The 24,185-nt window shown below is 39.3% G+C and overlaps 1 protein-coding gene across 2 annotated transcripts in view; it reads left to right on the top strand.

Moving 5' to 3' along the window:
* Positions 1-24,185, top strand: part of ARID2 (AT-rich interaction domain 2) — a 102,786-nt gene that overhangs the window by 57,016 nt on the left and 21,585 nt on the right. For both annotated transcript variants that reach the window (XM_033163449.1, XM_033163450.1), the window contains 12 exons: positions 5,374-5,507; positions 5,628-5,846; positions 9,047-9,114; positions 13,224-13,290; positions 13,374-13,624; positions 14,900-14,996; positions 15,081-15,290; positions 16,378-16,512; positions 17,367-17,439; positions 18,403-18,537; positions 19,399-19,595; positions 20,605-23,480. In XM_033163449.1, coding sequence (XP_033019340.1) covers positions 5,374-5,507; positions 5,628-5,846; positions 9,047-9,114; positions 13,224-13,290; positions 13,374-13,624; positions 14,900-14,996; positions 15,081-15,290; positions 16,378-16,512; positions 17,367-17,439; positions 18,403-18,537; positions 19,399-19,595; positions 20,605-23,480 — 4,462 coding nt within the window. The remainder of the gene's footprint in view (positions 1-5,373; positions 5,508-5,627; positions 5,847-9,046; positions 9,115-13,223; positions 13,291-13,373; positions 13,625-14,899; positions 14,997-15,080; positions 15,291-16,377; positions 16,513-17,366; positions 17,440-18,402; positions 18,538-19,398; positions 19,596-20,604; positions 23,481-24,185) is intronic.

The following is a 24,185-nucleotide window of genomic DNA, read 5'->3' as shown; positions in this document are numbered from 1 at the left end:
TAATTATTATCAGCCAGCTTTTGATTCAGCAATAGTCATGAGTATCACAGGGAAAACAGAGTTGGATAGTGGAGATAGCTGTTTGGTTTAGAATAGCTGCTTCTGCTCTCCCCATATGCTAAATGCAACACTTTTTCTTTCTGTTGAAATGGTTCTAGTTTGAGCCAAAACATTTCTCCATCTCCGCATTCCCCCAAGTAGTATAGCAGTGTATTTCTTTTGGCTGCTTCTCATTGAGGCCATACTTTAAAACATTAAATTAAGTAGCTGCAGTATTATTTTGATTTGTTATGCTTGCATTGGACAGCTAACAGTACTGCTAGTGTACATTCATTCTAAAAACCCTCTTTGTACATGTTTTCAGCCTTTATTGCACTAGTGATATCAGGAATGGAAATTCTCTGTTCTCTGGGCACAGATGTTTTAGCCACTCTGAGAATTAACAGATGAGATTTATAGGAAAGCTTTGTCCTATAGCTTGCATGCCATTAATAGCATCAGTGTTAAAATGAGTTTTCTACAAGACCAAGATTGTAGTACTCTGGGTTGTGCTATTCTATGGTTTTTAAACTATAAAGTCCTTCCTTTGGTTCTAAATCATAGAGTGCCAGAATTCTAACCCAAGACCATACGAGAGCAGCAAAGTTGTCCCAAGTTCTCATGCCCACCCTGCAGGCTTATAGCCAAGGCAGGGCACACCCATTACTCGTGAAAATTAGCCCTGCAAGAATATTTAGCTTACAGACATGCACTCTGCTGGGGCAGGTATGTCTGTTCACTCTGAAGTACCCAGACTTTCTGGCAGAGTCCCATGATATGAAATTTTTTCAGCCTCATTCTGCAAATAATTTCTATCTAAAGTCTTTTTGAATTTTAGCATACTTTAGCCTCCTAAAAGGTTAAAAAAAAAAACCAGCCCGCCCTCTTACTAAAGAATTTTATATTCTTAGTTGCAGCAAAACTAAAGCCATCTCTGTGGCTTCAGGACCCTCAAGCCTTTTTACAATGCATAGTGTTTATTTATTTAATTATGTTGTTATTATTTTAAGTTTAATAAATTTTGGTCCATAGCAGTTAGGACTACTGTATCCAATTGTGCTTTACAGAGAACAAGAGGACAGTTGACTGTCCTCAATTTAAACAATACATTGCATTTTTAAAATCCTAGAAAATGATTAGAATATGGAGCTAGCCACCACCCCCCCCACACACTAACGCACTAACACCCTGTCCCATGTAAGATTGCACTCTAAAATGTGCTTGATTTTAATTAATGGGCAAGTCAATTTTAATTAATGGAGCTATGAGTTAAAAACACCTATTTATTTTTAGAGGATGATTTGTTTTTCTATACAGTGGTGCCCCGCTAGACGAAAATAATTCGTCCCGCGAAAATTTTCGTCTAGCGGGGTTTTCGTCTTGCGGAGCGGCAATGGGAGCCGCGCTCCGCAAAACGAAAAAAAAAAAGACGAAATTTTTTCGTCTTGCGAGGCAGCCCCATAGACTTTTTCGTCTAGCGGGGCAGCCTCCCGCTAGACGAATGCTTTCGTCTAGCGAGTTTTTCGTCTAGCGAAGCATTCGTCTAGCGGGGTACCACTGTATTGTAATACAGAATGCAATTGAAGAAGGTATTTTCTTCTAACAGAAAAGTGGAAAGCTGTAATTTAACCTTTAAAAAAGAATTGTATACTTTTTTCAGTATTCAAAAGGGATCTACATTGAAGTTTTAAAATTATGAATATGTGTGTATAAAAGAATATAAAGATAGATAGATTAGTACTTTTTTCTAAAAGAAACGTTTAGGGGTACTCTCATTTTCCTACTCATATTGAAATACTGCCCTTCAATGAGGCCAAACTTCTTCCTAATTTCCTCTTCTCTATATGTATCCCCATACACCCTCATAATCTGCTTGGGGAACTGTCTGGAACAGATTTTGGGGGCCCACAAGAAGAAAGAAAAAGGAAATCCTGTTGTGTTAATGGAATGCTGCTTGCACAGTGGTGGATACTACCCTAATGTTTTTAACCTGTTGATAACCTTAAACATAAATAAATGTGAATACAGTCAATTAATGGAGTAGAGAGAGGAATGAGAAATCTGCTCAAACATCAAAAGCAAAATTCAGAAATGTTGTAGCTTGTTGTGGGAGAGTTTGGACTGTAGGGAAATAAATCACTGATGCTAACGCAGAGACAGTTAAAATACAGTTTGCTTAATGCCACAACATAAATGGGTAACTACTTCCACTGTAATCTAGTTTGGTTCAAGAAGCAGGATGTGTGCAGGAGCTTTTCATCGGAGGATTAGACACATATCACTTACATTTTTTTAAAAAAGGGAAATATAATAGATTTATGTGGCGTATTTTATTTTACTGTAAAGGATGCCTCCGTGTTTTATATAGCAGACGCTGAACATTATATAGTGCTGTAGTCAAATCTCTAAATCAGGGGTCGCCAACCTGGCGGATGCCATGGCACTGGTAAAGGCATCTATTGGTGCCCTTGTGCAGTTGCCCCAAACTCTGACCTTTCTTTTTAAAAAAAGATCGCAAAAGATGTATAAGATGTATTTGCTACCTTTTATATTTACTTTAAAACCTCAATTTGTATTCTATTAGTGATGTGAGTTAGATTTAAAGCATAGTTGTTTTTAGTTTGTGTAATACTACTGCTTTATTTCTGTTTTTCAAATTGATTTATGGTTTTAGTTAACTTCCTTGGGAGAGCTTTGACATGAAAACTAGTATATAAGTACTTTAAGTAAATAAGTAAGTGGTTTGCCTTTTGATGATAAAAATGCTTGCACAAAACTTGCCCTCTGCTTTGGCTAAGCCAAAATTCAAAGTGGAAGGGGCAGAATTAGGAGGGCAAGGGCTTAATCCACCAGGAATGCTTATAACACAAATGCAAAATGATTGTAAGTTTGCATTGGAGCTCAGCCGCTGTTTCACTGAAGTTTGTGTAGGCAATGTTCCTGTTAAATTGTGCCCTGAGCCAATAAATGAATAATAATAAATCATCAAGAATTACATTCTCTATGCTGCACAACTGTAACGTGCTCCATGTCTTTTGACCATAACTGTTGCAAAAAGTAGCTGTAAGACTTTTGACTAGACTGCCTGGAGATATCTCATGATGCCAGTTTTGAAAATGTGCACCATAGATTTCCCCTGTAATTTGTGTACTGCCTCAGACCAGTACTGACACCAGCCTAATGTGCTCCAGATGTTTTGGGCTACAACTTTCAGCAGTCATAGCCAGTGCAGCCTTTGGGGAAGGTTGGCCTAGCCAGCGCATCAGCGGGTTTCAGAAGTCTTGACTAAACAATCTGGGCCCAGAATGACATTTCCTCACATTATCTGGCATCTTCAGAGGGTCCTTACTTGGTTCATGGAAGCAGAATGAGAGCAGTTAGATCTTAGATCTTCTCTGTGTGGCTTCTCCTACCCCCACCCCTCTTTTTAGTTTCCAGCTTGCCAGCTCCTTTACAAGCTTTGGCAAATTAGCCAAGTTTTTCCTTTTTAGAAAGGCTTTTGAGTTTCAATTGTTGTTTCTGCTATAGAAAGGCCTTTGTATAGTTTGTGGTTGTTGTTTTTTTTAAAATATCCTTGCTCTCCATTTTGTACTTAGTATGTTTGAATTCTTGTTTTAAGTGGTTCTTTTGTATGCTGCTGCAGGTGTATTCTCACTCCATTGAGGATTGTTGGATAGAACTATAAAACATAATAAAATAAAATACATATATTCACTGTCTGGAAACAGGATAAGGGGGTGCTAATGTTTCTACATATTAGTAATTGTATATATGACTCAGGAACATATTACTCCCTTTGCTTAAATAGAGTAAGGTTGAGTTGAGTGGGATTCTGAAGTGGCTGGCTAGACCAGAAATAGTTATTAAAAGAGCACACTTTGTAGCAAAGAAAGTTCTGAAGGTGCTCAATATACGGTACTTCTTTCTCTGATGGTAAGGCTGTTTGGTCTTCCTCGATGGAATATTTCCCATAGACCACTCTGAGCGTGAATGGGAGACAAGTTGAATTAATCTGTAAAATAAATGTTTTTGTTCATTAAATATACAGTATTTGCCACAACTATGAAATCACCACTTTGAAAACATTTTAATAAAAGTTTATATTTGTACAAGTAGAAAATAATACTCTTAAAATGTACTCTGCATGTTGCTGTTCTTAAAGCTAAAATGTGGTAACTTTTTGGTGGGAATAGTTCTCTGGAAGCTCATTTTACAAGTGTTAAGAGTCCGCTTCATCCCGCTGGACATAATTAAAAGGGCAGCCCTTGCCTTAGAAAGTCCTTGAGCCCCAAGAGACTACTTTTCCTTGAGAGAGGCTGAGTGCACCTTTTTGATCCTAAGAGCCTGATCCTATTCATATTTACTTGGAAGTAATTCCCACTGAGTTTAGTTGGGTGGGGTGTCACATAGGGTTGCTGACTAAAAGTCTTCCACAAACTCTGAAATCCCTTTTTGGGACAAAGTCTTTCTCTGAACCACTGGGAGTGTAAATATAGTGATGCAATTCAGACATCTCATCCCAATCCTCTAAAGTACAGGTGGGGAACCTCGGACTCACAGGTCAGTCTTTACCCATGAGGCCATTTCCCCCAAACCACACTCACATGTCAATTAGTTGACATCTCTGGTGGGGTTCAATCTAGCTGGGTGCTGCTTTGCCTTCATATTCCCTGCAGTGAAGAATGGAGCTTTGACTTCTAATTCTTCAAACAATGATTTTGATGGTCATCTGAGCTTTTGTGCTGACTGGGTTTGCTTGGCATTGCTTTGAAATGTCTTACATTAAGTAGGGCACTTGGTCACCCTTCTAGATGTTGGTGTGAAGTAATTATCAAACATTAAAGCAATGGGAGTAGTGATCAACACTGAAGATTTTGTTCAAGTCTGTGACTAATTCTGTTGACCCTGAATGGCAGCATCTGAATTAGGCTTGTGGGTATCAACAAGCTGCAAAAAAAATATACTCAGTTTTTCAGTTGTAGGTGTATGTAGTAGAACTGCTGTAATGTATATTTAGTGTTTGTGGGGGTGGGCTGTTTTATTTTCAAAAGTTTAATAGTTAATTTGAAGGTCTGCAATGCAGTTAAAATATAATGCTATAGAATAACCTACAGTATAGAAAATACATTTATGGATGTTTTGGAATATGATTGTGCCCTTCAAATCAGAACTTAATAGTCTAGATCTAGGGCGTGTTCTATTTATTTAAGAAGTCTTCAATTTATTAAGTTTCACCGAGCTGCTAAATTAAAGCAATTTACAGTTTTTTTTAGCATTGTATGATTGTACAGTATGAAGTTCTACATAGTGAAAAACCCTTGCTCTTCATTTCAGTTATCTAGAAAAGTACGAGAAAGTACATCACTTTGGAGAGGATGATGATGAGGTACAACCAGGCAATCCAAAGCCGCAACTTCCTATAGGTGCAATTCCATCTTCCTATAATTACCAGCAGCACAGCGTGTCAGGTAAATTTTGAAAAATTAGTCGATAGTAGTGCCATTTGTCCTTGATTTCTGTTGGACAAATGGCACAAAAAGCATACAGGTGCATTATTGCTAATGATGTATGTTTGCCTTTATAAATAGATTTTCTTCGACAAAGTTATGGGCTATCTATGGACTTTAATTCGCCAAATGACTATAGTAAATTGGTGCTTTCTCTGTTATCTGGACTCCCAAATGAAGTGGACTTCGCTATTAATGTTTGCACTCTTCTATCAAATGAAAGCAAACACGTTATGCAGCTTGACAAGGACCCCAAAATCATCACTTTGCTGCTTGCTAACGCTGGGGTATTTGATGACAGTAAGTTTCTACTTTAAATAATCCTTTGATGAGCAAGTTCAGTACTATGCAGCAGAGTTGTTTGCTTGTTCCTCTTTTCCTTCTGCATGCTCTGTCTTTTCCCATCTTCTACCTGTTTCATAATCCGAATCAGACTGATGATTCAGCATCCTGCTTTCAGCACTGGCCAACCAGATGTTTCTGGGATGCCTACAAAAGTCCGTGAAGGCAGCAGTCTGTAACACCACTGTGTATCTTCCCAGCCACTGGCATTCGGAGGAATCCCAGCCATGCATCTGTACATTCCATTTAGCTACCATGACTAAGTCTGTTGATAGATCTGTCCACATCCTTGATTGTCTATAACGCTATTATTCTAGTTACAGGTGGGTAGCCGTGTTGGTCTGCCATAGTCGAAACAAAATAGGAAATTCTTTCCAGTAGCACCTTAGAGACCAACTGAGTTTGTTCTTGGTATGAGCTTTCGTGTGCATGCACACGAAAGCTCATACCAAGAACAAACTCAGTTGGTCGCTAAGGTGCTATTATTCTAGAGGATATTTCCTTTTCAGTCCCTTTCCTAATGGTTCCCAACATAGAATTTTCTTTCTTTCCTCAGCCTTAAACAAATAGATACTACATTTCTGAGAAAAGTTGCACAAGACAGGGCTATTAATAGCAGCCTAATACATAGAAACAATATTCCAATAATTTCATCTATGAACCAACCCCTGAACTGAGGGGATATTTCGGATTGGTACTTGACCCTAAAGTTCTCACAGGTCACTGGTGAGATGATACATTAAAGTTAAAATGACGCTGGTTCTATTACCTCCAGTAAGCTGACCCACTTTTTCCAGTAATTCTGTATCCTGCAATGTTTTTCTGCTGAGATCCCTCCGGTCTCATTGTTTCTATTGCACACACTTGTGCAAGTTTTTGTAACTTTCTTTTCTTTCTTTAATATTTCACAATAGTTTGAATTTCATACAAGTTTCAGAATATCAAGCATGTCTTGTGTTTCCTTGAAATGGTTAATCATGTCTTGCTTTGTTAGTCTAGAGTAGAACAAGGATCATGGCCAAATACGTGTTTATGAAGACTGGAATAAACAAACTAATTGGGTTTTGGGGAGAGGGAGGTTATTTGTTTCTTGCAGCCAGAGGTTTATAGGTGAGAATAATTGCTGAAGAGATGTGCTTTTGAACCACTGGTAAAAGGACATGTATGGAGCCTCTGGCCACATTTGGATATCATACTAAACCATATGTTAATGTAGGATGCATGAGCTACAACAATCCCTGGGCTGTTGCCCTTCTCCCTGCTTCTGATTTGGCTACAAAGAGGAATTAGGAAACTTCTACTTCCAGGTTAGATGTGCTGCTGCTTGTTGTCTCCAAACTACACAAACTTTGATTATGGATAATGCTTCATGAATTATGAAGCTGGATTGTTTAGTTTAAACAAACCATAGTTAGCATTAACTGCTGCACCTGAAGGAGAAGAGACTGAGAAGAGACTCCATTGTTGAAGAAGAAGAAAAAGGAGTGGAGTCTTACTAAACTATGGTTGAGTGTGACATCTGAATACAGCCATTATATTTATTGAAACTGACATAATTTGATGTTGAACTCCAGCCATAAAGGCCAATTTGGATTAAATCAGAGAGTGCAGCTGGCCAGCTTCCAGCTGAAGATAGAACTAAACTTCCTGTGTAAAATTTTACTATGGTATCTAGAGAAATGTGTGTTTCAACATAGCTGTATAACTCTATTATCACTCCAAAAAGAGAGCATAGGAGATGCATTTGGGGGGGGGGTCACATCTACCTAAAAAAAATTCCATATTGCTGGCATATTCCAGAGAGTAGATTTTAGGATTTGAATTCTATGCAGCTGCTTATTATCAAACTGATCAGCATTAGCATACAAGTCAGTTATCCAGATCCTAAAAATCAAGTATTTAGACTTGAAGAGTGCAGTCTAAAGGCTCAGGTATGCAGAGATTTCCCATTCTCTGTAATAAAGGAGACTACTCCATTCACACATGTCAATTTCTTGTGCACATAGAACATTCCTTTGTTCAGAGAATAGGATGAGCCTTGGAACTAACTACATCAATTCCTGTGATTATCTCAAATAGTTCAGTGAACCTTTTAGGGTTTAGCCCAGGGGTAGTCAACCTTTTTATACCTACCACCCACTAATGCATCTTTCTTTATGGTAAAATTATTTACTGCCCACCAGTGCTCAATGGAAGGAGGATTTAGCTTGTGCCGTAGAACCCCCTACCGCCCACCTAGAATCCTGAAATGCCCACTAGTGGGCAGTAGGGACCAGATTAACAACCCCTGGTTTAGCCAATACTCTTTTTAAACTTAGAAATGAACCAGGATGCCTAAAATAGGATTTCTTTACATACACTGTAGGCTCTGTATGTGGACAGATTTCTGGGTATCTGCATTTCCACTTGTGTTTTTTTTAAAGTAGGTTTCTAATCCCTGTTTAGTAATCATTAGGCAGGCCGGAAACTAGACAGAGAACACCAACATGCAGGGAATTGTGTGCATCTAAGAAATAGGTGGCTTGAAGTTATGCCCTTCTTGCCATGCTAGTTCCTTTCAAGAAAATTCTACTTTGTGCAAGAACCCAAATATGAGATTCAGATCAAAGCAAGCAAAATGAACAGCTTTATGCAACTAAGCAAGTTTCTTTGAAGGTTATTTGCATAATGTTTTTAAGCACAACATTTGAATTTTCATAACGCAGAGTTTACTTCTTCAGCATAGATTTTTCACTCATTTCTTTTTCTCCCTGGCTTGTTTAGCCTGTGGCATAATTATAGCAGGTAGTTCCTTTATTATTCAGGATTGATAAAAGAACTCCCCCCGCCCCAATTCTACTTAACAGTAGTCCAGTTCATGCAGCTTTAGAATACCAGTAATTGATATAATGGACTATTGCCCTTCAAAAAAAAGTGCTCTTTTCCATGTTGTAAACACCCTACTCCAAGCAGAAGACACAACTCAAAACAATTAAAAAAAATATTTATGCTACTTCTAATAAACTGTAATATTGGTACTAGAAAAGTATATTGCAACTGAATAAGATTGGCTGGCCACAATACTGCAAAATTACACTGTTTTCAAATTATCTATAGTTATTGTCACAGCTGTTTATGGACAATTTTTAATTGTAACTTTAATGCTTTTTAACTCATAGCTTTAGGTTCATTTTCTACTGTGTTTGGTGAAGAATGGAAGGAGAAAACGGATAGAGATTTTGTTAAGGTAATTTTTAAAAATAAAGTTTTAAAAACAGCATGTCAAAAAAAAATGTGTGATAGAGCCTCACAGTTCAACAGTGCAGCTTAAACATTGCGCTTAAATAATAGTGACAAAGCTAGACTAAAGAGAAGAAGGGAATTTTATTTAGAGTGGATCAGATAAAGAGCTCTCAGATATTTCAAATAAGTAGGTAGGTGCAGGGATAGATTGAAAGCTTCCTTCTCCCCAGTAGGTGCTGCTGGAGGTAATAATACAGCGACTGTGTTATTGTAGATTAGTATTAAGAAACAGCATTTAGAATGTGTGAAAGTCTCCTTAGTCAGCTCCAAAGTTGTATGTACAACTTCAGCTGAGTTTCACGCAACCAAGTTTGCACACCCGTGTCAGTTATATTGTTGAGCATGAACAGTGTTCACGATAGGCTGTGTGTACTGTTCCTTGAGAAGAGATTGTATTGTTGCATGTTGCACACCACCACTCAGCCTTGTATGCCATATTTTGATCTATGTGTGTGATAAACAATTAAGGTGGTTACTGTGCCATGAGCACTATATAAGGTAAACGTAAAGGGACCCCTGACCACTAGGTCCAGTCGTATCCGACTGGGGTTGCGGTACTCATCTCGCATTACTGGCTGTGGGAGCTGACGTACAGCTTCCGGGTCATGTGGCCAGCATGACAATGCCGCTTCTGGCGAACCAGAGCAGCACACGGAAACGCCGTTTACCTTCTAGGCCCCAAAATATAGCATTTCATGCACACAGTGGATGTATTAGAGATACTTTATTTAAGAGCCCCAAAACATTTGTTTGCCCACTAGAGGGCACGATCAGCTATATTAATCCACTAACAAGAAAACTATAGGTAAAATATCTTTTTGTGTTAATATGTAAGAACTATTAATTACTTCATCAGTTTTTGCAACAAGCAAATAATGACAGTAAAGGTGGATTGTATTATATATGTTGATGTGTTGATGAAAATAATGCAGAACTTGACACTTTTGAAACCAAATTTGAGGAACTTGAGATCATAAAAGCGAAATACATTTTAAAATATGTAATTTAATTTTATTTACAGACGTGTGTGAAACTAAAAAGGACCTCTGTATCTATGAAGTAAATGTGACTTTTCTGCCCAGATTTAACATTCCTTAGGCACTACTGAAAAACTTTCCATATATCACATTTTTCAGGCAATTAGCTATCACTGTTTTAAATATAAATCTATTTCACAGAGAAAAAAGTATAAAGTGAGAAAATAAGATTAATAATAATAGGAGAAATGTGGAGAATGTCAATTTGCCTTCATAGCAAAATTGGTAACATTCAGTAATTAAAAATGGTTTCTCACTGAGGGCTTTATCTTTATCTCATTGAAATATTAGTTTTCTAATAAAAACTTCTGTTTGAGAAAAGTGTCCCAAGTTTTATTCAATTACGTCTAGCAATTGTAGCACAGCACCACTTAAAATTGAGGCCATGTCCCTTCACTGCAAACAGTTGTTAATGGCAAAGGATGCATGCAATCCCGTATTGCCTCCCAGCCCACACTCTCCACTCAGGTAAAAAAAATACAAGCTTGGAGGAAGTGGAATGGGCCGGAATTTGGTAGCTGTACAGTGGTACCTTGGTTCTCAAACTTAATCCGTTACGGAAATCTGTTCCAAAACCAAAGCGTTCCAAAACTAAGGCGCACTTTCCCATGGAAAGTAATGCAAAACGGATTAATCCGTTCCAGTCTTTAAAAAACAACCCCTAAAACAGCAATTTAACATGAATTTTACTATCTAACGAGACCATTGATCCATTAAATTAAAGCAATAATCAATGTACTGTTCCATAAAATAAATAAGACAGTATTGTAGATGATAAAAATATTTTTCCCCCTTAGCTGCTCTGATGATAGTCATTGTTTGGATTGGGGGGGGGGGTTATCCATTTCCGCAGTCACACAATCAGTCAATCAGTAGCTGAACTGAGTTTCACACAGTCACAAAAACAAATTCACCGAAAAAGCCTCAAAAACAAAAACACAAAATAAATGGCAAAAACAAAAGCGCCAAACTTAATCTGTTCAGGAAGTCCATTTGACTTCCGAAATGTTCGAAAACCAAGGCGCAGCTTCTGATTGGTGCAGATGCTCTGGAAACAATAGCCAACAGCCACATCGGACATACTGCTTCTGAAAAACGTTCAAAAACCTGAACACTTACTTCTGGGTTTTCAGCGTTTGAGAACCAAGGCGTTTGAGAACCAAGGTATCACTGTAATAGCCTGGTGCACTGAATGACTATGCATTCATGTTGCTGGGTGGGGGAACGCTCTGTTTGCATCTTTTGGGGGAACCTTCTACATATGGGTGCTGTGCTTCCAGGGGGAAGAATTGTGTCCCACGCCATTTGGTCGTTACATCAAAAAGGCCACAAATAATTATTGCTGGGGTGCATATAGAAATGTACCAAATTATATGTGTTTGACCTGTTACATCCGTTGAATATTTGTGTCCGAGGAAAGATAGTCCAGGAATGTCTCATTGTTTAGTGATAGCAATAACAGGAGCTTCAGTTATGTTGTGAGGATTTTTTTAATAGGAAGCTTGGATGTTTTCCAAAATCTATTTATAATTGTTACAGTGTATCTAGTATGATAGCACAGTTTAAAAAAGAATTACTCAGGAATGTCATTTAGTAACACTGCTTCTAAAATTAGCTATATTTTGGAAATTCTATTTTTTCATTATTTAATGTTTAGTACTATAGTGCACCTTACTTAAATGCTTCATTGCTTCATGTTTTAACGAAGGTGTGCATTAAGTGGATTTTAGACGTGTCATTTCTATTACTGTACATTCGATAATTGATAAAGAGATTATGTTTGCATAAAATGTTATATAGTGTTACATTTTATTTTCTTCTTTGATTTCCCCCCCAGATAGTGGAATAGTATTCAAGCTGTTCTTTTTATGCTTCCTCTCCCAACCATGTGTGAATTAGCACCACTTTCTTTCCATGATACTTACAGTGACACTACACGAGTTTAATTTAAATATAGAAGAACAAGAGACTGATAGGATTAAAAATAAGCATATAACAAAAGGAGGCAGATGGCTTAGAGTTTTGGTATTCATGCTGATGTCTTTTACTTTTAAACATGAAATTATTTTGCGTCAGTGGTTGTTTTGATTTAAAATGATACTGTAGCACTGGCCATCAAGAATGGGGAGCAAATGTCCTTCCAGTTTTTATTGGGACTTCAACTTCCTCCAGCCCCAGCAAGCATAGCCAATAATCAACGGTGATTAAAGTAATATGGAGTCATAGTCCAAGACTATCTATAGCAGGGGTCAGCAACCTTTTTTCAGCCATGGTCCGGTCCACCATCCCTCAGACCATGTAGTGGGCTGCACTATATTTTGAAAAAAATATTAACGAATTCCTATGCTCCACAAATAACCCAGAGATGCATTTTAAATAAAAGGACATATTCTACTCATGTAAAAACACGCTGATTCCCGGACCGTCTGCGGGCCGGATTGAGAAGACGATTGGGCCGCATCCGGCCCCCGGGCCTTAGGTTGCCTACCCCTGATCTATAGGCTCGCAGCTTATCCCAGATTGAAAGAAAATAAATGGAGCACATTAAATAAAAAGATGCAAATATCCAACCTAAAAAAATGGAAGGTATTTGTTCGTTAAAGAAAGGCACAACATGGATAAGTCTTTGAAGTGCATAATTCTGTCACTGCACATCTGTAGCTATGCAGCTAAATGCTGAAGGCAAAATAGTATTTTTGGGTCAGGAGTGTACAATCCTGCACTGTAATTTTATCATAATTTTTGCTTCATAACTAAGATATTGTAGAAATATATAAAAATAATGATAATAAATTGTCCAGTAGCACCTTAGAGACCAACTAAGTTTGTTCTTGGTATGAGCTCTCGTGTGCATGCACACTTCTTCAAATGCACATATTGTAATCAGATACACATACTGATACTGTAATCAGTCTCATCATTTCCCCCGCCTCACGATGGGTTTTTCAGACTGCTACCTTGTTAAAGGAAACTTTGCAATTTAAAAAAAATCAATGTTTGTGTTTTTTTTGTTCAGTTTTGGAGGGATATTGTTGAAGATAATGAAGTACGTGACCTCATTTCAGACAGAAACAAATCTCAAGGTGAGTTATGTCGAATGAGCATTGGGTTATATCTGGGGTATCTAGAGCAGAAACTGCTCAAGTGAATGTGTTATCTTTTATAGATGCTGCACCAGAAGACTGGATATGGGAGTCTTTATTCCATCCACCACGCAAGTTGGGCATTAACGATATTGAAGGACAGCGGGTTCTCCAGATTGCAGTGATTTTACGAAATCTTTCCTTTGAGGAGGGAAATGTTAAGCTGTTGGCAGCTAACCGTACCTGTCTTCGTTTCTTATTACTCTCTGCTCACAGTCATTTTATTTCTCTAAGACAGTTGGGACTTGACACATTAGGAAACATTGCCGCAGAGGTAAGAAAAAAAAAATTCAAAATATGCTCTTTGTGAGTTAAATGGCTTGAATCCCAAGGCTGGATTGAGTTTAAACATTAAGGATTCTCATATAAAAGGGGACTGGAGATCTTCCAGACTCTTTCCTGTTGTTTCTTATTACAGTGGTGCCCCGCTAGACGAAAATAATTCGTACTATGAGTGTCTTCGTAGAGCGAATTTTTCGTCTAGCGAAGCGGCAATGGAGCGCGGAGGTTTTCGCGCAAAAAAAAAAATCGTCTTGCGAGGCAGCCCCATTGACATTTTTGTCTTGCGAGGCAGCCTTCCGCTAGCGAATGCCTTTCGTCTAGCGAAGCATTCGTCTAGCGGAGCACCACTGTATCTGCAGAAACTTACTGTTCTCGAAAATATTTGAAGATATATTTTTAGTCCACTGAAATTGTATCCCTGTATTCTTCATAGCATGTACTTGTAATCATGGAATGCCTCATTTGGATGTAAAGATATAGGTTTTTTGTTTTTGTTTTAAAGTAGTATCCCTGTTCTTTGGGATGAGATTAAACAATTAGATTTCCCATCCTCACCGAAAATGTAATCCATCACTAAAATCAAAAGCCACAAATTGTCAACAATACTTTTACATTTAACACTGAATATTGACTACTGTTCTCCTAGCTTGCGGTCAGTGCACTCTTAATACAATAAAAGTGGCTGTTTTATACTTCCTTTGTGGTGTATTCAAAAGGGCACTAATTTCTTCAAATTCTGGAAATGTCCTGTACATTTAATGCTTATTTTTCCTGGTATGTTTAAAAGCTATTGGCTGGCCTTCCAATATAATCTAAACAAGCCATAAAGTAGTGCAACAAAGCCTTACAGAACAATCCTATACATGCTTACTCAAAAATAAATCCTTTTGTTTTCACTGGGGCATAGTGCCAGATAAGAACAGATAGAACTGTAACCTTAGGCTGCAATCCTCTGCACATTTACTTGGCAATAATTTTCATTGAACTCAGAGAGAATTTTTAGTAGAAATGAATGGATTTGGACTGTTACTTCCTTTTGCTTTCAAAATTTCATACATGAGACTGAATTTAGTGGTAATAAAAACAGTGAAAGTTAATGAATAACAAAATTTACTTATCCACAGTAGTGGAAATGATATAGCATCCATTTGAAAATGTTTTCAGTATTAAATTTGACAACTTTCTAATCATTTCAGTGATTGTAAGTATTATTCTCCATTATTCTCCATTCACTCAGGTAAAAGTGCTTTCTTTCTTTCTTTTTCAGCTTCTATTGGACCCTGTTGATTTCAAAACAACTCATCTAATGTTTCATACTGTTACAAAATGCTTAATGGCAAGAGATAGATTCTTAAAAATGAGGGGTAAGCTGTTATGTGGTTATTACTTCTAGTCTGGATAATTGAGGATAAAGATATTTGGTTCTAAAATATTTGTTTTTGTTTCAGGCATGGAAATCTTGGCTAATCTTTGTAAAGCTGAGGACAATGGTGTTTTAATTTGTGAATATGTAGATCAAGAATCCTACAAAGAAATCATCTGTCATCTCACTTTGCCTGATGTGTTACTTGTCATATCAGCTTTGGAAGTGCTCTATATGCTCACTGAAATGGGTGAAGTGGCTTGTACTAAGATAGCAAAAGTTGACAAAAGCATAGGTAAGTGAGCAATTTTTTGAAATTATCAATATCATTAGCTATAGGCTCCTAGACATGTTTCTTATTAAGTAAACAACAGATAATACAGTTCAGTGGGTAGGGAGTTTGATTTGGACTGTAAAGGCATTGGTTCAAGTTCCCATTGTGCCATAAACTCATTGCGCTGTGATCTTAGCCAATTCCCATTTCGCAGACACCGTTCCCCACTTGTGACGTTGGAGTCATACATTCCCCCCAAAAAAACCAACACAAACAAGAATTGTAAAGGACTTTTGAAAATTAAAAGTGCTACATAAAAGTAAGGCTGTTGCAGTGCAGTTTTTTTTCATTTGCACCAAAGAAATGCATATTTTTCAATGAGGAAGGTTGCACAAAACTGCACAAAATAAATTATGCCAATAAGTAAGTTGCGTAAACTTGCTTAGTTTGCATGCTTTGTTCTGATCTCAATAGTTGAGTATTTACAGAAAGAGGGTGGATGCAGGGAGTGGTACAAAGTCAAGAAAAGTTAATAGTAAACTATGGAAGGAAGCAGATTAATATGCAGGATAGCATGACTAAAAACCACCAACGTAGGATAAGTAGCCTTAGAGGACACCAAATGACTACAGTATCTTGTGATCTGGAGGCTCTTTTGATATGTTCCATATTTGTCCATTAGAATCTGGTTTCTTTAACGCCTTCGATTCTCGAGAATGCATACTAAGTACTGGATTCTGTGTCTGATGCTACACTTTATTATCAAGCTGGCACATTCATAAGAAACATGCTCTTCCTAGAACATCTTCAAATAACCAAATCAGTCTGCCCCACCCCCAGCTGAAGACTATACTAAATGACAAAAGCAGATATCTGGATTCTTCAATTATTATTTCATTATAATACCTCCTTTGAGGTTTTTTACAATCAAGTAGTATATAAAATTATGAGATAAATGCAATAATAAATACCAGGCCAAGTAAAATGCATATACCAAACTTATAAAGCTATTTTCATTTTCATCAGTTGAATAGAGAAAGCTTCATAAATGAATTGACCTTCAGTCTCTATTGTGTTAATATTAATATGATTAATATTAATGATTCAGATACATTAGTATGTCTGGTCTCAATGGACGTCCAGATGTTTGGACCAGATGCACTCAGTGCAGTAAAACTTGTCGAACATCAGAGTACGAGCAAACTACTCTCAGTGGAGCAGGTTCCATCACATACTACCCCAGGTTAGTATTGCTGTTAATTATAAATTTAATTGTATGGTGTATGTTTGTTCATCTTTTACTGCATTGGTGGGGATCCTCCAGCCCGTGGACCTAATTAGGCTAGCCAGGCCACTTTGAGCTAGCTACACCCACCTGTTAATTTATCAGACGTCAGGTATGGGCTAGATAAAGCCACAGCTGCAAAGGAACAATTGGGAGCCTTAAAGTGTTCCTTTGGGACCCTGGCTTGCATTCAGCACTGATGACATTGGACATCAAATAAATGCACGCTCCACTACATTCAGGCAGAGTTGCTCTCAGGAAAATATGTCCAAAATGTACGTTTGAGAAATAGTATGGGGTGGAAACCAAACAAATGAAAAGGGTTGTGAGTTAGTGGTTTAAATCCTTGACTGTCAGGGAACAGTCAGCGCCCAGAGGTGCAGTGCAGGGGCTGTCAAGGGATGGAGAGCCCCAGCACTGTGGGGATAGCAGGGGGACCTCCAGGGGGAGCGACAGGAAGGAAAGCAGCCCAGCAGAGAGAGGGCCAGGGGATGCTCCAGAGACCCAGCGCCCACTCAGTGGATCCAGCCAAGAGGGAGCATGGGCAGTTCCATCGCCCCAGTTACGCAGGGGTGTGAAACGTAAGGAGGGAAGGAGGAGACTAGGGGTGCCCAAGTTCTTACGTTGGGGGCGCTCCAGAAAAGCGCCACTTCTGGGAACTGAAAGTGACTAAGCTGGTCGTGGACTTTTGAGCTCTGCACTGTACATAGCTGCACAATAAAACCTGTAAATATACGTGACTTGAGTCTTTACTTGCGAGGAACCATAGCAGAACCCTTACATTGACCCTGACTATTATTTTTATTCCATAGCATCAAGAGCACCACATGTTGCTCCACCACCAGGAATAGTAGAAATTGACAGTGAAAAATTTGCATGCCAGTGGTGAGTACATAATTCAAGTATTTTAATGCTGGGAGAGAAAGCCAACCATAGGAGAATGTTTAAATTTTAAATATTTTCATTTTAAAGGTTGATGTATATTTTAGAAATAAAAATATTCTGATGTTGTTTTGAAGGAATATTAATCAGCTAATTTGAACATTTGCTGTGTAGTAGTGCACAGCCTTTTCAAGAAAGGCTGAATGATACAATATTCCTTTCTATTTTAAGTGTCTTGGTTTTCAGATAAGAGCATAAAGCATTTAATTATATCTTCACAGCAAGGGGCTTGATTTTTACCCTTGTATTAAGATGGCTGTTGTATGTTCTGCTCTTTCTTTCTTTCTTTCTTGTTACATCCCGTGCTTGAATGTTTTCATAGATTTGCACATTTTTATACATAAGCACTATGTTTCTCTCTCTCTCTCTCTCTCTCTCTCTCTCTCTCTGTGTGTGTGTGTGTGTGTGTAGTTAAGAAATATTTATATCAAGGAATCACAGCTTAATGTGATAATTTTTGTTGAAGAAACATGAATATATTAGCCTTTACATTAGGCCACCATAGCACCACCCTATGCTATATTCATTGGAATATAAAATTCATTATCATACTGTAGGAATAAGCAACTATATAGTCTTTTTCAAGAGCTGCCAGACATACTGCCATCTGTATAGGTGCTTACCTGTCTGTCTGTGTAGCTGAAAAAAATTCCAAAGTAATATCAAAGCCTTAAAGAGACTTTATTTTGCAGGGCAGTGGAAGAGATCAAAAGGCCAGCCAGTGCCCAATGGAACTGGAGTTGCATCCAGAACCTTATGCAGTGCACAGAGGCTCTATGTCAGAAATGTAGATGTAGGAAGTGCTTCTTAAAAAGTTTGAAAAACATGGTTGCAGAACAGTAAGCCAGTTAGTTTTTGCATATGTGCTTATATAGTTTGTTTCTCTCTCCCAAATTGTTTCCTTAGGTTGAATGCCCATTTTGAGCTCAATGCAGATTGTTCAGTCTCCCGAGCTGAAATGTACTCTGAATACCTCTCCACATGCAGCAAACTAGCTCGCGGTGGAATCCTAACATCAACTGGATTTTATAAATGTCTTCGGTAAGTTTAACTTATTCACAGAATAAATCACAGCCTAGGGATGTGTGGTGTTCTGCAGTTTGTATTGATTTGCAAATTTAAGGAGGAAGTGTGTTATGGATATGACCATTTTGTATTGTTAAAGGTGGTACTTGTTTGTATAACCATTGTTATGGCTATTTTCAAACATTCAGTGTAGGTTTTTCATTTTATCTTAGCTATCTTTTGAAAACCCAAACCTAAAACTTTGAGCCATGAGTCTGGGAGACCTTCCTTTGAACCTGCTGATCTATAAAAAAGTAGCTGTGGGATGCAAGCAGCATACTGTACTGAGGAAATCTAGAACATTTTATAGTGCTTTTTCTTTCTCGCCTTGGATTTCCACCCTGCCCTTAAATAGCAATCATTGCCATGGCCCATATGTACTCCATTGCCTTTTTGAAATTTTCTCAGGCTTAGAAGACACAGTTTCCTTCCTGTGCTTTCCCCTGTTTTAAAAATAACTGGACGAAATTCAGTACTATTTTTCTTCCAGCACTCGTTTTCTGTCTCCCTCTGATCCATTCTTCTTCCCAAGTGCTCCACTACTGTGTTCTTTTCTCCATACCAATTCCATTGCCAATACCCACACTTCCTTGGTGCTGAAACATGAACTGATATAATCGCTGCTTCAGAACCCTCATGTTTGGCAGGAAACTGAAATGTCCATCAATTGCCTTGAGGAATGGTTTTTCTGACATAGTTTACCACAATACTTAGAAAATATACTTGCATACAAAGCTAGATTTTATGTTCATAAGATCATTGAAAAAAGCTAGCAAAATTAATTAGTATATCACTGCAACCAATAATGTGTTTGTTTGTTTGCTTGTGTTTTGACAGAACTGTCTTTCCCAATCACTCAGTGAAGAGAATAGAGGATACATATAACAATGGGCAGGCACATATTCATGTGTTAGGAGTGAAAAGGAGGGCTATACCCCTCCCTATTCAGATGTACTATCAGCAACAACCTTCAACAACCCCTGTCCTTCGGGTTGATTCTGTTCCTGATGTAGCTCCTTCTCCTTCACCAGCAGGTATTTATACACTGTGAATATTTTATGTTGAGTTTTGAATTGATTGAGAGCATAAAATGTTGGGCTGGTTCAAGTACTGCAGTATAGAGTAATGTCGTATGTTGACCTAGAGTAGCACATGTTTTGGGATGGTGCTACCCTAGGTGGCAAGGTTGGAGTCATGGAGGGGAAGCAGCAGAAGCAATAGTGCCAGTATGCTTTGTCCACCAGTGCACCCACACAACCCCAACTTCTCAACCCCCCTGGAATTGTGATTTTTTTCAAAAGCAGGGTATACATGTTATAAGTGTACTGCATGGTGGGCTGGTGTGTGAAATTAGATATGCAGATACACACACACATACACACACACACACAACCCTGGAAACAATGTTACAATGCTTTGGAAACCATTTTTCTGGGGGTAGAGGATCTTACTTCACCTGGTTTCCATGTTGGTTGGTGTAGATAATGCAAATTATTATTTAACAACTTAAATCGTAAGCCTGCATTTTGTAGCACACTGATGTTATCCAAAAGCAGGTCATGTGTACCTGGCAAATTGGGCATTCAGCTGGGATGAACCAGAACAACAACAACAACAATTTTATTATTTATGCCCTACCCGTCTGGCTGGCTGGGTTGCTTCAGGCACCCTGGGCGGCTTCCAATGTATATAAAAACATTATAAAGTCAAACATTATAAACTTACTGATACATGGCTGCCTTCAGATGTCTTCTAGAAGTTCTGTAGTTCTTTATCTCCTTGCAAGGGCATCCCACACCATTGTTGGCCCTTGGAGATATAAGGAGAGGAAGGGACATACATGGACACCATTTCAAAGTACAGTGATAGATACTTGAACCTCTGTCTGGTATGTACAAAGTCTGTGATTAGTGCTGACTCCACAGCTAATTAAAAAACCATGTGTGATTAAGTTAACTAATAATACCTAGTTTGAAATGTTGCTTGCTATAATCTCAAGGTTCCCACTAATGGCCTCCCCCCCCCACTTTATTTGGTCTACAGGACTCCCACATGGACCGCCAAGTGTTGGAAACTATTTTCCGAGGACCTCTATTAACAACCAGTCTTCAACTTTAACTGCAACACAAATGTCTTTTCCTATTCAAGGTGCACCTACAGTGGTACAGACTGGCTCCAGGATACTACAGAACCCTTCAGTTCACAGTCAGCAACAACAAAATGCTCCCATGACTGTCATACAGAATAAAGCTCCAATTTCTTGTGAAGTAGTCAAGGCCACAGTCATACAGAGCACCGTTCCCCAGTCTGCAGTTCCTGTTACTATCGCTGTAGGAGGTGGCGCACAACCTTCCAATCAGAATCCTAGCATTGCAGGGCCACAACCCTCCGTTACCGTTGTTAGCTCTCAGACTTTGCTTCATCAACCTGTAATTCAGCAGTCCCCTTTGCACGCGGTGGTACCGGGACAGATACCCTCAGGCACTCCTGTTACGGTAATCCAACAAGCTGTACCTCAGGGCCATATATTTGGCAGAGTACAGAACATACCAGCATGCACATCAGCCGTTTCCCAGAGTCAACAGCTCATTACCACATCATCACAGCCAGTACAAACATCATCTCAGCAGTCCACAGCTGGTAACCAGCAACAAGACACGGTCATCATAGCACCTCAGCAGTATGTCACAACTTCATCTTCCAATATAGTTACTGCTACTACAGTTCAGAATTTCCAAGTTGCTGCTGGACAGGTGGTTACGATCGCTGGTGTCCAAAATCCGCCAACATCTAGAGTAGGGTTTCAGAACATTGCACCAAAGCCCCTCCCTTCTCAGCAAGTTCCCGCAACAGTGGTACAACAGCCCATGCAGCCGTCGCAGCAACAGCAGCCTCCGCCACCTCAGCAAAGTGTCGTGATCGTAAGCCAGCCAGCTCAGCAAGGTCCAACGTACGCACCAGCCATTCACCAAATTGTTCTTACCAATCCCGCTTCGATACCCACTGGCCAAGCTGTCCAGCTGGGTGGGCAGCCAAACCTAACGCCAGCTTCCTCCCCATCACCTGGACCAATTTCAAGTAATCAAGTCCCTACCGTAATATCCTCTCCACCGCTCACCCCACAAACGCAAGGACCCCCTCCCACGGTCAGCCAGATGCTTTCTGTGAAGAGGCAGCAGCAGCAGCAGCAGCAGCATTCACCAGCACCGTCCCAGCCACAGATACAAGTCCAGCAGCAACAGCAGGTACAGATGCAAGTTCAGTCGCAGCAAAATAACCCAGCAGTGGGCCAGCCTCCTCCTAGTGAGTCAAGCCTGATAAAACAGCTGTTGCTTCCTAAGCGAGGCCCATCGACTCCTGGAGGCAAGCTAATTCTCCCAGCGCCGCAAATTCCTCCTCCAAACAATGCAAGAGCTCCCAGCCCTCAAGTGGTTTATCAGATGGCAAATAACCAAGCACCAAGTTTTGGAGTTCAAGGGCAGTCTTCAGCTCAGCCACTCTTAGTTGGACAGCAAAACGTTCAGTTGGTGCAGAGTGCAATCCAGCCCCAAGGAACAGTCCAAACAGTTCCCATTTCCAATTTACAAATATTGCCAGGCCAGTTGATCTCAAATAGTCCAGCAACCATTTTCCAAGGGACTTCTGGCAATCAGGTCACCATAACAGTTGTGCCAAATACTAGTTTTGCTACGGCAACTGTGAGTCAGGGAAATGCGATCATTGCTCCAGCTGGAATTGCGGTGAGTGGCACTCAGGCAGGAGTCGGGCTGCAGGTGCAAACGCTTCCACCTACCCAGGCACCTCTAGCCGGACAATCGTCATGTTCTGCTGCTGCTCCCCCGTTCAAAGGAGACAAAATCATTTGCCAAAAGGAAGAAGAAGCAAAGGAGGCAACAGGTTTACATATTCACGAGCGTAAAATTGAGGTCATGGAGAACCCTTCTTGCCGAAGAGGAGCTGCAAACACCAGCAACGGCGATGCAAAGGAAAACGAAACACAAGCGGGAAGTCTTCTAAACGGAAGAAAACATGACTCCAGTCTACCTCCAGCTAACTCAGGGAAAACTCAGAATGAGGCCAATCAGTTCTCGCAGGTCAGTAATGGACCGTCATTAGACTTGGGTGAAAACGGAGCTCTTGGAAAGCAGAACTCTGAGCAACCAGAAACGCAGGAAATTAAAAGTGATTTGAGGAAACCCCTCGTTAATGGAATCTGTGACTTTGAAAAAGGCGATGGTTCCCATTTAAGCAAAAACATTCCAAATCACAAAACTTCCAATCATGTAGGAAATGGTGAGATTTCTCCAGTAGAACAAGGGAATATGGATGCCACACAACAAGATGCTGCCAAAGGTGATCAAGGGGAAAGATTTTCCAACGGACCTGTATTAGGTTTGGGTACTACGTCTGCTGTAAGCAGTACACAAGAGGCTTCAAAACTGTTAACCCAGCAACTTAGTGGTACCATTGCTGATGTACCTAATGGACCTCTAGCTTCAAGTTTGAATTCAGATGTGCCTCAGCAACGCCCAAGTGTAGTAGTTTCGCCACAGTCAACGGCCTCTGTTATACAGGGGCATCAAATCATAGCAGTTCCACACTCAGGACCTCGTGGGCCCCTGGCTACCCTGTCATCTGAAGTTCGGTCGACTAATGGCACAGCAGAATGCAAAACTGTAAAGAGGCCAGCAGAGGATAACGATAGGGAAAATGTTCCAGGAATCCCAAATAAAGTAGGAGTTAGAATTGTTACAATCAGTGACCCTAACAAGGCTGGCTGCAGTGCAACTATGGTTGCTGTGCCAGCTGGAGCAGATCCAAGTACTGTAGCAAAAGTAGCAATAGAAAGTGCTGCTCAGCAAAAGCAGCAACAGCAACAGCAGCATCCAGTACCATACATGCAAAGTATGGTCACACAGGTAGGTCCAGAGCCTTCATTTTTACTTATTTTAGCTACCCAACTGTCTGTGTGTGTGTGTGTGTGTGTGTGTGTGTAGATGTACAAATTCCACTTTTGCATTATTTTGTACATTAGCTTGCAAATGTTAAGAAAACTCTTCTGTACATTCATATATTGATGTGGTACCACTCGCTGTTATTGTTTAAGCAATGGGAGTATAGTACAGCTTAAATTCACTGAAATGAACTGCAGTTATCAGGATATAATTTGATTATGCACAGGCAAACCTTTTGTATTCACTTATTTTATTGTGGGTTCTCTTCTGAAAACTGAACGATGTTTCCTTGCATTTTACAGTTTTAACGTGGTTTTGTTCCTGCATATGTCGCATTCAAGGCTGTGTTTTGCATCTTAATGCCTCTATTTGCAATTGATGTCTTATTTATGCAGCATGTATACTTTACATATGCTTTATGCAGCTTTGTATAAAACAAACATGTAACTAAAGGATATATTAGCAAGGTTTTTTCCGATCTGCATAAAGATTAATTACAAAAATTGGAGGATTATTGAAATGGTTGAGACATTTGAGCATGTAATGGATAAAATCCACTCTTCATCAGTAGATGTACTGTCTCTTCACTGGATCAAAAAATATCATTTTTCCTATTACTTCACCTGCTATATATATTGTTAATAATCTTCATTTTGATGAAAGCAATAT

Source organism: Lacerta agilis, chromosome 10, assembly GCF_009819535.1.
Source record: "Lacerta agilis isolate rLacAgi1 chromosome 10, rLacAgi1.pri, whole genome shotgun sequence".
Lineage (NCBI taxonomy): Eukaryota > Metazoa > Chordata > Lepidosauria > Squamata > Lacertidae > Lacerta > Lacerta agilis.
Note: the sequence above shows the minus strand (reverse complement) of the source record. Positions and strands in the feature narration are given on the sequence as shown.